Source organism: Apiospora phragmitis (genome assembly GCF_038363925.1).
Source record: "Apiospora phragmitis strain CBS 135458 chromosome Unknown utg000007l:1.0-2108841.0:1.0-2111359.0, whole genome shotgun sequence".
NCBI lineage: Eukaryota > Fungi > Ascomycota > Sordariomycetes > Amphisphaeriales > Apiosporaceae > Apiospora > Apiospora phragmitis.
In genome coordinates this window covers 1,162,131-1,176,353 of record NW_027117405.1, presented here as the reverse complement: position 1 = coordinate 1,176,353, position 14,223 = coordinate 1,162,131, and the positions used below count along the sequence as shown (strand labels likewise).

At 53.7% G+C, this 14,223-nt stretch overlaps 5 protein-coding genes across 5 annotated transcripts; 2 read left to right on the top strand and 3 right to left on the bottom strand.

Annotated features, from left to right (window-relative positions):
* Positions 1-319: 319 nt before the first annotated feature.
* PG994_007330 (uncharacterized protein) lies at positions 320-1,263 on the top strand (the record flags this gene model as incomplete). The annotated part of the gene is made up of 4 exons (XM_066858739.1): positions 320-523; positions 611-680; positions 748-808; positions 882-1,263. 4 exons carry the CDS (start codon positions 320-322, stop codon positions 1,261-1,263), a joined length of 717 nt encoding a protein of 238 aa, XP_066715681.1.
* A 437-nt stretch (positions 1,264-1,700) lies between these two features.
* On the bottom strand, positions 1,701-2,835 carry PG994_007329 (uncharacterized protein; the record flags this gene model as incomplete). Its single annotated transcript, XM_066858738.1, has 2 exons — positions 1,701-1,802; positions 1,900-2,835. The coding sequence occupies 2 exons, from the start codon at positions 2,833-2,835 to the stop codon at positions 1,701-1,703; spliced, it is 1,038 nt and encodes a 345-aa protein (XP_066715680.1).
* Positions 2,836-3,872: 1,037 nt separating this feature from the next.
* On the bottom strand, positions 3,873-6,857 carry PG994_007328 (uncharacterized protein; the record flags this gene model as incomplete). The annotated part of the gene is made up of 3 exons (XM_066858737.1): positions 3,873-4,423; positions 4,497-4,666; positions 4,726-6,857. 3 exons carry the CDS (start codon positions 6,855-6,857, stop codon positions 3,873-3,875), a joined length of 2,853 nt encoding a protein of 950 aa, XP_066715679.1.
* Positions 6,858-11,345: 4,488 nt separating this feature from the next.
* PG994_007327 (uncharacterized protein) lies at positions 11,346-12,362 on the top strand (the record flags this gene model as incomplete). The annotated part of the gene is made up of 1 exon (XM_066858736.1): positions 11,346-12,362. One exon carries the CDS (start codon positions 11,346-11,348, stop codon positions 12,360-12,362), a length of 1,017 nt encoding a protein of 338 aa, XP_066715678.1.
* A 450-nt stretch (positions 12,363-12,812) lies between these two features.
* PG994_007326 (uncharacterized protein) lies at positions 12,813-14,016 on the bottom strand (the record flags this gene model as incomplete). Its single annotated transcript, XM_066858735.1, has 3 exons — positions 12,813-12,995; positions 13,118-13,529; positions 13,583-14,016. 3 exons carry the CDS (start codon positions 14,014-14,016, stop codon positions 12,813-12,815), a joined length of 1,029 nt encoding a protein of 342 aa, XP_066715677.1.
* Between the last annotated feature and the right edge of the window lie 207 nt (positions 14,017-14,223).

The window sequence follows — 14,223 nt, the reverse complement described above, 5'->3', positions numbered from 1 at the left end:
CATCCTTCACTTCTCTTCTTCCTCCCTTCATCAATCACACACAACATCTCCCCATCTCGAACAATCGCAAGTCTTTCTCGAGTCACTGATCACTAGACGTGTGTAGACATACCCTCTCTATCTCTCTCTTGTCTTCGAATTCATTCATCCAGCTATCGTCAATCCGTCTCCAACATGTTGTGGCAGAAAGTCGCCTTCTTGCTGGGCCTCATTCACAACGTTGCGTTGGCTGCTAAGGTTCTCAATGTCCCTATCCTTCCTCGACAGACCCGGGCATCAAGATCGATAATAGCACTACCTATGCTGGAGCTTCGTTGTGATGCCCCAGCACACTGCAGATGGCGGACCTCCATTCACGCTTCTTCAGGCTACCTTGACTGTGCCCAACCTCACGTATGCCTCAGGTCAGAGCACCAGTGGTGGCCCATACAGGCTGGGCGTAGGATGCAGCATCTTCGCTATAACCGACAACACTGATGCTGCCTGCAATGGCCGTGGACCTTACATGGGTGTCAACGCCAACGTCGGTTACCATCTACTTGCAATCTTGGCATGATCCTGTCCCCTCGCTGACTACCCATCGCAGTTGTCATCTGCGGGACAAATCTAGAATGGTTGGAGCAGCTGGCCACAACTGGCTCCGGCTCCGATGACGTCCGACCAGGATAATCTGCTCAACAGTGTGTACTCGTTCCAAACTTCGTGTCGCACAGGTTGTTTCGTAATACTGACATACTTGTTCCCCAGTGACTGCCGGAGATGAGCTGTTTGTCCAGATGGTCCTCAAGAATTCCAGTTACGCTGAATAGTAAGTCATCTGTTGATATCCCGTCACCTGCGTGGGCATGGGCTCGTCAAGCTAATGCGTATAATGCTGTCAGCACATACATGAATTTCAAGAACACGAGCAACGCAGTGTACTTGGTTCAAAGCAATGTTGCTGCGCTTCCTATGTGTTCGGGTGACGGCACCACTGCCTACGCCGGTTGTTTTCTTGGTGCCGATGACACCTCCAACATGCCTGGTTTCATGAAGCTCTCATTCGAATCGATCTTGGTATATGATCGATCCAACAATACTCATGACTTCGATCTTGATCAACAAGTCCAGTTCTATCAGCTTGTCGTGAATGGCAAGAGCCTAGCCATGCCCATGCTAGAAGAGGCCTACGATTTCACTATACAATGGCCTGAGAACCCTACCTTTGGTTCCAGCGACGATGGCGATGGTGGTGCCTCACCTCCACCTACCCTGCGTTGGTGAAGTGGTTGGAGAAGGTTTATGGGAGAAACGCAGGACTCATTCTGACGGATGGCATAACATGTTTTGGGATCTGAGATCTGCCTCTGGTTGTTGTTAATATAGCTATGGAAGGTCAAATGTGTCGATTATCAGCAGAAGCTGCACTGCCCCTGGAGGACCATGTTAGTTTTAGCTATGTCAGCTTGTCCCTGATCCAGAATGGAATATATCTCTTTACGTACAATCTGTGTCGCTATTGAAGATGAATTTTTACACACGAGAGCACATCCATTCTCTTTGGTAATGTAATGGGTGGTAAGTAGGAAATACAGTGTAGTGCTCTAGCTCTATTATATTACACTGGTGCATTCGTCGTGTACATCGTCGATAGTCTCGGTCCCTGGTCCGCAACAAACTTCTTCTTTCTGCAATTGCCAACAGTTGACTGATGAGTCGATCTATATGCCGGGAAGCCCAACAATGTCTCGTAGCGCAGGTATCCATCGGGGCAGAATGTAGACCGGGTAGATGCCAACGAAGGCCGTCATGAGTCCAGTAAACTGTGAAGATCGTATCGTTAGCATGTATGCATGTAACCAATGGTCTAAGCCGGGTCTTTCGGTGTGGCTGGTAGATGGGGAATAGGTGCTTGCTTACCTTCTCGAACCAGGTATGGAAGTAGATGGCCGTCATCAGCAGCATCCAAAGACACAGCCCCACGACCACGAGAGCAAACCTGCCCCCGAGCCCCAGCGTCCGATGCGCATCAGTCGTGTCCTCCTGGCCCTCGCTCTTCTCGGCCACGACCCCGGCGCCCTTGACGGCCCCGTCGCCCATGACAACGGTGCGCTCGTCGCGGCGGCCCGTGAGGGCCCCGACCCGCACCGCGACCCAGCCGACCTCCTGCAGCAGGAACCAGCTGCCCAGGACGAGCAGGAAGACGTGCCCGCTGATGTCGTGCCCGCCGCTCCAGCGCCCGCCCGCGGCCTTGCACGCCACGGCCGTCGCGAAGTCGCGCGCACCCGCGTGCTTGTCGCCCTGCACCACGTTGCTCTCGGCGACGGCGCACTGCCCGCCCGTGAGTCGGAATCCGCGGTCGATGAGGGCCGGGCCGAAGCACCACTGCGTCACCAGGAACCACCAGCCCGTCACGGCGGCCCACCTGAGACCCGCGCGCGCCGCGCGCGACGGGGTCGACGTCACGGCCGGGTGGGTGACGGCGAAGGCGACAAAGGCGGCCGTGATCCAGGCCCAGCCGCGCTTGACGAAGAGCACGTTGAACAGATTGTCCTTGCGCGCGAAGTAGCTGGGCGCGAGGGCCTGGACGTGCGACTGGCCCGTGCTGTCGTAGGGCGAGGCGCGCGTCTGCGGGCTGAGGGCCGAGAAGAGCGTGCCGAAGGCGAGGACGGTCGGGTAGATGACCAGCGCGAGGGTCTCGAGGGCGGTCGGGAAGTGGGGCGGGTTTCTTCTCTTATTCGCGGCGGTCGATTGGGTTGAGGAGGCCGAGGACGACGACTCGGGCACGTTAGTACTCGTGGCGGCCATCTTGTTGTCGGAGCGCGACCGCAGAGACGATGTGTTGGTGTCGGCCATCGAGAAAAGGTAAGTTCGTAGAGCAGATCTCGACAACGGATGCAAGCGATTGGAGGAAAGGCGTAGGGTAGAATGCGTAGTGGGGGATGGTCCTTTGTTTGTTGGCAAAAGTGACTGGGTTTTAATGATCGAAAACAGCCGAGCTGTGATTGCCTTGCCTGGAAAATAAGCAAGCAATCCCTCTCATTACAATCTAGGTAGGCTAATATTGAGATCCCAGTTGTTTCCAAAGACCAGTGACCATGTGGTGTTGTCACCAACTAAAAGGTTGAAGTAATTATCGTACAGGGCATTCGTTCCTACCTATGACGTTACAAGACAAAGAACAAGGCCATGCGAAAATACGCCACTGCCACTTCGCTCTGCCGAGGTGTGGCTGAGAGACGACCACAGCAACGTACGACGTACTCAGCCATTCGCGCCATTGTGAAGTCACTCAAAATCGAATTATAACTATGCAACAATTTCACGAACTCGAAAATTATTCATGAACATTCAATATTGATACTACTTGCAACCTATGTGTCATGTGTTTTGTTGTTCTTCCACCGTGCCAGCATCTGTGTCATCTGACTGGCCTCGTCATCCGTGGTGTTGTGTTGCTCAAGTATCGTCAAGAAACAAATCGGGTATCCACACTGTCTGCTGCTGGGCATTCATCCGCTCTGTACATTGCTATTGATTTGTTGCTTGTCTCACCGAAACTCCCCTAGACCAATGCCATACTGGTCGTGAATGCAATCATACCCTGCCCTGTTCCGTAAATAGGAAGATTGTGTCAATGCCTCTGGGGCCAAATAAAGAAGTAAAAAAGTGAAGAAGAGAAGAGTAAAACGTGGGAGCCTGAAAAGTAGGCTGTGTCGAAGTGAAGAGAACAGGTTAGATCGTCACGATCCATGTGATTCACAACAACAGGTTGCTGCTGTGGGTCTGGATGCTTTGTAAACGCTCCTCGTCGTGGGCGGTCGGGTTGCCTTAAAGATGCTTGTCGTCCTCGGGGGCAAGCTCCATTGCCCAGTCTGAGCGGGCGTAGTCGCCTATGACGACGTGCCGCAGGCGCCTTGCGCAGTGACAGTTGCTGTCACTGTGACGTAGAAGGGGCTAGGAGCTGGGGCTCCCGAGCCGGCACCCCCGGAGCCAGAGCTTCCAGAACCGGCACCTCCTGAACCGGAGCTTCCAGAACCAGAACCTTCTGAGCCAGAGCTTCCAGAACCGGAACCTCCCGATCTGGAACCTCCCGACCCAGAGGGAATGGGGATGGTAGTCTCGGATGGCTGAGGTGCTTGAGGCTGGGATCCTTGAGTACCAGCGCTAGGCTTGGGAGTCGTAGCTGGTACAGGGTTGCTGGCGGGGGCAGAGCCGGAACCGCTTCCCTGGGACGGAGCTGGGGCAGAGGCAATAGGAGCGGAAGGAGCTGAGGAGCTACCAGGCTGGGTTTGAGCCGGTGTGCTGGGCTTGGGTGCCTGGCTGGAGCTACCACCTGATGACGAGCCACCTCCAGAAGAGCCACCACCGGGTGCGGCACCGGGTGCGGCACCGCCAGCGGGTCCTCCGTTGGACTCGTACTTGGCAATGGCGGCGCAGAAGGCTGTAAAGAAAATGCGTTAGCTGAGTTACACAACGACGTAGAGTAGTCAGGGATCTTGGGATGCGGCACTTACTGTTACGGTTGTCCTTATCAAGGGCAACGGACTTTCCATCGACGGTGAGCATGTTCACGGACGCCTTGGTGCTGAGACCATACATGTGGACACTCGACTTCTCGATGCTGACCATGTTCTGCTGGCAGCTGTTGGTCTTGAGGCAGTCTTGGCCGTAGTTCTCGAAGAAACTGGTGGATGGTTAGCAAATGCACCTGCATGAATCAAGGGAAAGGTGGAATAAACTTACGAGTAAAGGCCGGCACCGTAGACAAAGATGTCAGACGAGTTCATCACACGGACACCCCAAGTGCGCTTGCAACCCTCAGAAGAACCATCACAGTTGCTGAAGTCAGGGTCGTGGAAGTTCTGGTTGACCTTGAAGGGAGTGGTGGCATCAGGGTTACCCTGCATGTAGGCAGTCTCGGTCTGAATGCAGGACATCCAAAGGTTCTGGGCGTTGGTGATTTGGTAGTTGTACATCTGACTGTGCTCAGAGGCAGTTCCCCAGAACCAAACAGGCTTCTGAGACTCGATCAGGACACCACGGCCGTTGTAGATGTCGATCTGGTTGTGGTCGTCGAGGTCAAGTTCGTGGTCAGCGACCCAGAACCAGCAGTTCTCGACATAGACAGAGGCGGTCTCGGTCGCGTGGAACATCATGAAGGAGCCAATGCACTTGGTGTCAGCGGGGTGGGTAGCGTTGGGGTTCTTGGAGCACGTGTCTGACTGCAGTTCAGTACCAGCAGTGCCACCAACTCGGAAGTGGACATCCCAGAGACCAGCAGCACCAGGCTCAGAGCCAGCCAAGTTCCACTGCACGAGGATGGCACCAGCTTGAGGTCCCTTGGTCTGGAAGATCAGGTCGGACATCTCGACAGTGCCGACGTCGCCAGGCTCGCCGACCTGGAAGACGGCAGTGGGCTTCGACTCGTCGTTGAACTTGGTGCCAGCAGCCATGATCATGGGCCACATCTCTCCAGTAATCTTGATGTTCTTGGGAACCTTGATCGTATCCTGAACGAGGTAGGCACCGTGGTCGAAGTAGACGACCTGGCCCTCCTTTACGCTGTCAAAGACCTTCTGGATGGCAGCGGTGTCGTCGGTCTGGCCATCACCCTTGGCGCCAGAGGACTTCATACTGACAAAGCTGCTGGCCGGGACACCTTCGTACTGGGGCTTAGTTCGGGTGAAAACCTTGCCGTCCTTCTTGAGTCCATTGGGAACCGGGATCGCGCTCTTAGCGGCCTGCATGGCCTTGCCAGTGCCACTGCTGTAGTCACGACCCTGAGCGAAAGAGTCGATCTTCTTGTTGCCCGCGAGAACGGTGCTGTTGTCTCCGGCAAATTGAATAGCAGTCTGGACACCTTCGGACATGTCGACGTTGTCAAGAACCAGGGTGTTGTTGGTCATGGTGTTGTCGGGGCGGTACAGCGTCTTGATACCAACGGGAGTGCCCGAGATCTTGCTGTCCATCAACATAAGCGAACCGGTCTGGATGTTAGTCTCAGTACCGCTCGCCATGTCAATGCCGACCTTGCAGTTGTTGATCTTAACGTCCTGGATCGCCCACAACCAGTTCCAGTTAAGGAAGATTGCAGTGTTGCAGTTGTTGAAGGTCATGTTACGGGTGGTGAATTGCTGAGACCCAAAGAAGGCACCATAACCTCCTCCGTTGAAGGTCAGGTCAGCCATGAAACCACCGGAGCCGTTGTCCATGAAGATACCCTTCTGCTGGTTGGCCTCTGACTTGTCGGGGTTGCTGTTGAAGACAATATTCTGCAAGCTAGTGGCCTGAGCTACTTGCCAGTGGATACCCGCACCTTCGCTGGGCGGCAGCGCAGTGATGTCGATGACAAAGTTGCGGATCTGGCGGAAAAAGTTGTTCTGATTGACGTACCAATTGACACTATCAAGGCCTTCAATGTACGGATCAGCATCAATAACAGCCATGCCCTTGAAGCTAGAGGTGGCCTTCAGGGTAGGCAGATTGACGGCATCACCAACGAACTGAGTGTAGTAGCTCTGAATGATGGGGCTAGACACCATATAGGTGCCGGAGGGGAAGTAAACCAAAGCAGGCGCGTTGGTGCGGGAGTCGCACTTCATGATGCAGCGGTCGCTGCCATCTTGAATAGCCTTGTTGATGGCGGCAGTGTCATCTGTCTTGCCATCACCAACAGCGCCGTAGTCCTTGACGTTTCGGAAGACCTTGGAGTCAGCCTTACCAAAAGGAACAGTGCCCTGGCGCTTGATGCTCGAAACCCAGTAGCTGGAGTCAGCCTGGCGGACTTCGAGGGCTGATGTGGTGGGAACGGCCAGCGTGGGACTTAAGAGACTCAAGGCCAGCGCAGATGCTGTTAGGAAATTTGCGAGTCCCATCTTGACGTTTAGTGCCAGCTATTCGTGGATGGTCTTCAATAACTTGTGCACCGAAAAGAATGATTTTTATCTTGTAGGAACTGTTGATCAATATCAGTATATGTCGAAGAAAAGAATTGGTGGATGATCTTGGTGAATGAAGTGCTGAGAAAACTGCGTCCCCCAAAAGTATGAAATAATCGAAGAAGAAAATCAACACTCTTTGAGAAAATGGGTTTGCTGAGAATATGGGAAGGGAAAAACAACACAGGTTTGGTTTGTGCTGGTGAGGTTGATATATAAATTGGATTTCCACAAGGCGAGCCCTCGAACGTGTTGAATACGTAGGTAGGCTAACACTCGTGGACAATGATGATTGTCTCCAAAAGAAAGCTCAATGAACTCAAGGAGGGTAGAATGATTAAATCAGAGTGCAAACAATGCCCCAATGTACGAGAGCTTTGTTGTTGATTGTTGCCCGAAGAGGCGCGATCATCAATAACAGGTGGTGGGGGGAGTCGATGTGTGAATCACGGGTGAATCAATGGACTCTTATGACTTACATGCTGGGTGAATCAAGAGGCGGTGATGTCAGACGAGTTGACTCGAAGACAATAGAGAAACGAAACGAACAGACTGTTAACCGGGTCGAGGTGCGTCAAGTTCGGGTTGGTAAGTCGTCGTCAGCTTTCCAGGAAGGGAACGAAAGTGGTGTTGACAAGGAACGTGTTGTTGGTCCTAGGAAGAAGTCGCCGACTTAGGAGGGAGTAATGTAGGTTGTAGGTTTGGGAAAACCCCGAAACGAATGCGTCCAGACGTGTGGTGAAGAAAAAGAATGTGTTTGTGTTGTTGTGAGGTGAAGTGGAAGTGAATAGGATGGCGAAGTAGCAGGTAGTGAACTTAGGAGAAAAGTCTACCTCCACTTGGCTTGGGGGGGAAATAAGAAACAAGCCGCGGGCGTTGGGATGGGAGAAGGACGAGGGAGACAGAACATCGGCCAGGAACAGATCGAGTTTATACCAAGCTCGCCGTTGCCTCAAATCTGGTTCCAGTCCGGTCGATATGGAGCTCACTTAATGACGGGCAAAGTTGGGTATTCCACAGGATTGTTCCGCCGCACAAACTAATGGGAGTGGTGGCATGGATGCCCGGGGTTGGACGCATCGGTTGGTTGATCCATTAGATCCTCTCTACTCTATCTAGCACAGCACTTGCAATTCCAGGGCCTGGCACTGGCTCATTTCACCACCTATTTCTGAGCCTTAGCATGGCATGTATGGCTGGCCATGACAGAATATCCGACCGTCGACAAACCCCCATCCGTTCTTTTGGATTTCACATTGCGAGTAGTGGCAGGCATTGACTGGCCCTCCGTCACTGGAGCCACCTGAGGTTGAGTTACTTGCTACTTTAGTACAGCGCTACAGCTGTTACTCAAACCCGCCCGTACAGGGATGCGGAGTTGCGCAGCGCAGCCTTTTTTACCACTCAGCAGCCGGCTCCATGGGGGGCAACCTTCCTAAAGCGGACTGCGCTACCCACCACTTGTCATCCTTGTCAGGTGCTCCTGTAATACTTTAATTGCCCAGGCCTGCGCGACCACACCACATTGGCACATCACCCTCGCATCCCGGCAGCGATATGGGGGAGGGGCAGCCCCTTCCGCAACCTTGCAGAACCCTTGCACTGCGACGCAGAGCGAGTCGTTCAATCAGAGCCGCTGAGATCTGAAATTCCCGTTCTAGTGCATCAATCACCCAACGGGTTGGCGAGCTTGCGAGGTGCAATGTCTTGCCTGTCAACCACTGATTTTCAGCCATGGCTGAAAACTGCCGAACATGGACTGCCACCCAACTTGGCAAACTAAACTACCTGAAATTATGTACCACTCACTGGCTGTAATGTAGCAATTCTGTTTTTCTTTCGCCCCTTTTTATAGGTTGATATCGCAGCATCGTTGCCATGGGGGTCCCACGCATAAAAGCGCGTGACCCACTGTCCACAGTCTGGAATGAGAAAACCAAGCAGCTGGACAAAAAGAATAAGGCAGGGGCAAACTCTCACCACCCAGGAGCAAGCAACAGAGCAATAGGAACGGGCGGCCGGCGGAGGCAACAAGGTCCAGGGTCCCCCGGAAAGAAACACATCGATCTTCAGCATTTGCGTATATTAATTGTTCGGATGCCAAGACCCAAGCCCGTTCGGCAGTGCAAGCGAGTGGAAGCGACGTAGTGCAGGTGGTTCGTGGGTGAGTTGATGAGGCCGGGTGGCACCATAGATAGGTTTGAATAGACCTGCTTCGTCACTTAAACCTCGGGACTCTTGTGCCTGGAATGCAGCAGCAACAAGGAAATCGACAGACCAAATCAGCGACCATGCCGAGTAAAGCATGGTAGGCTATATTCCATGACTCATTGGATGGCAAACTTCTTCTCTTTCTTTGTGACGGGGACTGCTGGATTAGATCACGTCCTTTTCCGTCTGCGACCATACAGACAAGCCACAGCAAATACCAGGGTCGCATCGCTCGGTAATAAGGTTGCTTCGAGGTGGGACGCGACGGTGATTCTCTTGTCATGCTCATTCCGGGGAGGGCCACGATGCCATACCGTAAGACGAACTGACGGTGATGAAAGTGGTAGAAGGATCTAGGTGCCTGTTGGGCAACGTTGAAAGTTGCGCGATGGCGCACCATATCCGTTGGCACTGCCGTGGCGCCATCACCCAGATCTGTGCCGATTTTACGCCTGTCCCTGCATACCAGGCTACCGTAGCGCAAGCGATCCTGCATTTGTACTACCGGCCGAACTTCTAGTTTGAATAGCCTGAAGCGTATTGGCCGGCTTACTATGACTTAGCCAATACTAATACCATATTTCAAGCCTCATTGGGCCGACCGAGGTGAATTTGGGATGATTTGCAATCTGTGAGGATTCGCGATGCTTGGATTCTTCCTAAAGCTTCGGTGTCGATCGCAGACCCTTCTCGTAGGCATCTAGAATCTGGGAGATCGCATACATATTGGCTAGGAGAACAAGCAACCGCGTACAGTAACCCAGTAACCCAGTAACCCAGTAATCGGTGACGTGTTGGGAGACAGATCGACACAGGCACGCACGTACCCACAGAGAAGCGCTTGCTTGAGGGCGCTTATTACACAGGTCCTACAACGTCAAAGGGTTTGCAGATGGAGAAACGATCAGGAACACCGGCCTGTTGAGGAAAGATCTTCGTTTTTGGAAATAAAAGGACGGACTCCAACATAGCGAATGACTGGGGTAGAACAGAATTAGAGAAGAACGGCGAGCGGCGAGTTGGTGGTAGCGATTCGGGAGGATGCCAAGTTAGGATTATCCGAAACATGAAGCTGAATGTCGGTTACAGATTCTGCAGGTGCACTGCAGTTGACGTCCAACGTTACTTCTGAGGTAATGAATAGCTGGCTTCATTGCCGACCACATTGCCGACCAACCAACCATTAGCAGATCAAGTCTGCAATTTCTCGGCTGGCTGATGATAGCTTTCATTTTGCTTTGGCTATTGTAATTTGTTCATGCGCTCAAAGATACGAGGCCTCTTTGGCTAAAGAATCTCTGTGGCGGGTAATAAAGTAATGCAAATCATATGGTGGCTCACATGGGCGCAGCGTAGAGAACCACGAGGTCGCTATTGCATGGGGGAGGGGGAGGGAGGAAAGGATGATGACTGTACGTCGATCCTCCACGTGCCATGGATGATGCTTCCCAACCACTACTACATACAGTACCAGACCCCAACATCCTTCCTGCGCATCCTCGCTCGCATCCGCAAAGGCTAGCTCGAGGTATGAAAGGGATGATTAGTCCCCCCCTGACTATTCATGAACAGTTCGCAGTTAGCCTTCAATGTGCCCACTTCCACACGGCTTGCTTTCTGCTGTGCTGGGCTGTTGCTGTGTGCTCGTCTCGTTCTGGTGCGATCTCGAACAAGGAATTGGGCGACAACGCATGATGATTTGGCGTGTGTTTGAAACTTTCTAAGGGGCTATGGCCAAGGGTCTGTTTGATCGTCAACCTTAGTCTTGTTCTTGGGTCTGGGATGGCAACGGTGGAGTACGTGACACGATCTGTTAGTGGCCGGAGATTTTCCCCGTCGAATCAATCAATTCCAAAATCATCCATGGTCCATCAGTCATTCAATCCAGTGCAGCGGCAATTTTTATGGCTCTTCACTTCGCTTGTTCGCTCTAAATAAAAACACAAGCTATGGCGGTTAAGCGAGCGACATGATAATAGCGCGACTGGCAAGCAGTTGGCAGCTGGCGGAACGCTACCCCAGCCGCCACGACAGATCGCATAATCTACGAGTGTAACAATGTCGATCATGATGATAATCAATGATTACGCCAGCAAGCCTTGTGATAGTATCCACCTACTAGGATTCGCAAATGACCATCACTGAATAGCTTGAACAAGATACTTCTCATGAGTTTGTAATTGCTGCCAAGGAAACACCTGGCAACGACCAAGAATGGCTGAAGACATGCTCGGGATCAGAGCACCGGCGAATCTCCCCAGTCTCGTCAAAGCCGCCTTTGAGAAGGCGCGGGCGGCGGGCGACCTGACATGCTACCCTACCCAAGTCGCTGTCCTCAAGCCGGGCCGGTCCGGCATCGCCTTCCAGCTCCGCTTCTCCCCGGCTCTGGCCTCCAAGCCCAAGCCCAACCCTCCCCCGCCCGGCGCCGAGAAGAAGAAACCGTTCAACCCCTTTGAGAACCCCTTACCGTCCATGACCGTAGCCCAGCTCCCGCCAAACCACGTCCTGGTCCTGAACAAGTTCGCCATCGTCCCCGAGCACTTCATCCTCGCGACCCGGGCCGTGAAACCCCAGACGCACGTGCTCGAGGCCGACGACATCGCGGCCGCCTATGCGTGCATCCGGGCGTACCACGACGATGGCAAAGACAGAAGCCAGGAGCTCTTCGCCTTCTTCAACTCGGGCCCGCACTCGGGCGCCAGCCAGCCGCATCGGCACATCCAGCTCCTGCCCGTGGCACAGATGCGCGCCGGGCTCGACACGGCCGACCATGGCGCCGACTGGAGCGTGGTGGCGGACGTCATGGGCAGCAGCAGTAACGAAAAGGACGCCGTCGTCGACATGCCGTTCGCGGTGTTGACGGACCGCATCACCGCAGGGGCCCCCGCCAAGCAACTGCACGCGGCCTACGTACATCTGTACAAGGATGCGGTACGGCTGCTGCACCCGGAGGAGATCAACGAAGAAGCCGTCGCGGGCGCGGGCGAGGCGCGCATCAGCTACAACCTGGCCATGACGCGGACGACCATGGCGCTATGCCCGCGCGTCGCCGAGGGCGCGACGATCCGGAGCAAGTCCGGGGAGGAGGAGGTAGGACCTGTGGCGCTAAACGGCACCGTACTGGCGGGCACGGCGCTCGTCAAGAACGAGGCGGAATGGGACGCGTTGAGGGAGGACCCGGACAAGTTGCTTGGGGTCTTTGAGCAAAATCGGCGTGGCTTCTTCTACTAAGGGGTCGCCAACTGGCAGCAATCTCTGATAAAGAACACTCAATAGCTCGCTCGTAGGAACTCGCTGTAGAAGGGCTGTAAATCAGGACAGACGATATGATGTACTGGTAGAACTCGACCCTCGATCTCAAGATCCAGGTATTTATTTCACTTTGCCACGCAGGCAGGGAAGCGACATCCATACCACCTCCAACGCAAACTGGCTCTGGAAACAGTATTTTATCCGTTTCAGACTACATAGTTCGGGCAAGTACATACTCCCTCAACTTCCAGCAAATATTACATCTCCAACTAATCCGGCCGCTCACTTAGAACCAGGCCCATGAAAAGCACACGCTCACTCTCTGTTGTACATATTTATCCCATACATCGTTGCCCTTCATCGGCTCTTCCTCCCCAATACATACAAGCAAACTCTCATCATCACGTAAGATCAGGTAGACAACTTAAGCTAGAGATCCGCCTCACCCCGGGCCACGAGCTCATCCCACTTCTTGCGGCAAGTTGCGTTGCCAAAGTGGTAGGAGCCATTGTTCTTGGTAATGTAGTCTGCGACCTGCTTCCAGGGGATCCTGGTCTTGGTGGGACTGTCGCCCTTGGCCAGCTCATGTACAGCTTTCTTCAGCAGGAGAATCTAATTCACACAAAGAGTCAGCACTGTCGATCCCTCTGATCAATATGTAGCAGTAGAGACGGTAAAGAGTGTCCGCCAGTACGAAACGCAATATGGGCTTTGATTGATTGGGAGCAACTTACATCATTATCCAAGAACTCGGGCTTGCGGACGCGGGCATTCTTGTCCTTGGTCAGGGTCCGGTAACGACCACGAAGAGTCGACTCGGCTTCCGTAAAGTTGCCCTTGCGCCGAATCTCTCGGTAGGTCATTCCCGCACGCTTGCTCTGGACAAGGAACTTGTCCTTCTTGGCACGCTCGGCATTGGCCTTGATCACTTCACTGTCCGACTCCTCTGCTTCGGGCTGTTGCTCCTTGGCCAGCTTACTGCGATGCGCCAAGCTCGTCTTCAATACTGGGCTGGCCAAGCTGGCAGGCGCATTGCTAGAAGCGGACGATGAGGGGAGGAGGGGGATACGGTGCTGCGCGCAAAAGGGGTGGGCGAACGCGAAGGCGTGGGTCTTCGCTTCATTGGCATGGGCAGCTCCTTTCGGCCTTTGGCTTTGGCAGTCAGCCGCAAGGGCTTGGAGGGTAGGATGTTGCGAGACTCGGGCTCGGCCTTGAAGGGGCAATTTTGCACAGGAAGTGACTCGGTGGAGGAGTTGAACGCCGTCGTGGGGATTGGGGATGGGGATGGGTGCTTTCGCAGATCTTTGGGGGACACATAACCCATCTGGGGGTTTGTAAGGGCAGCGTCGTATGCAGCCTGGTAGCTAGGATAGTCAAAGGGCGATGGGATGTTCTTGGCATGGGTTTGCATGGGCGGAGTGCTGGCAATGTAGGATGTAGTCGGCATAGGCTCAACGTTCATCGGACCAAAGACGTCAGAACCAACTGTGCCATGCGACGAGGAGAAGCTACTGTTATGAGTGGCAGGCGGGCTGACATGTGAGCTTGACATGGCGTTACCGCTGGATGGGAGACCATCGCAGTAGCCGATGCCGTTATTGAAGCTGAACAAATTGTATGCAGGGTCCGACATTTGGAAAGGATGCTGTCGAAGGTCAGCTCCACTGCTGAATGGATGAGAATACATGGTGCTGGCCCCGGTAGTGTTTATGGCAGTCGGGTTCCATGGGAATTCGTTCCCCTCCAACGATCCTTTGTCCAGATGTTGGGTATGAATCGGGTCTCTCCCGACTGTTGTTGCAGCTGAGACATGGCCAGGTTGAGAGTGTAGTCTGCCACT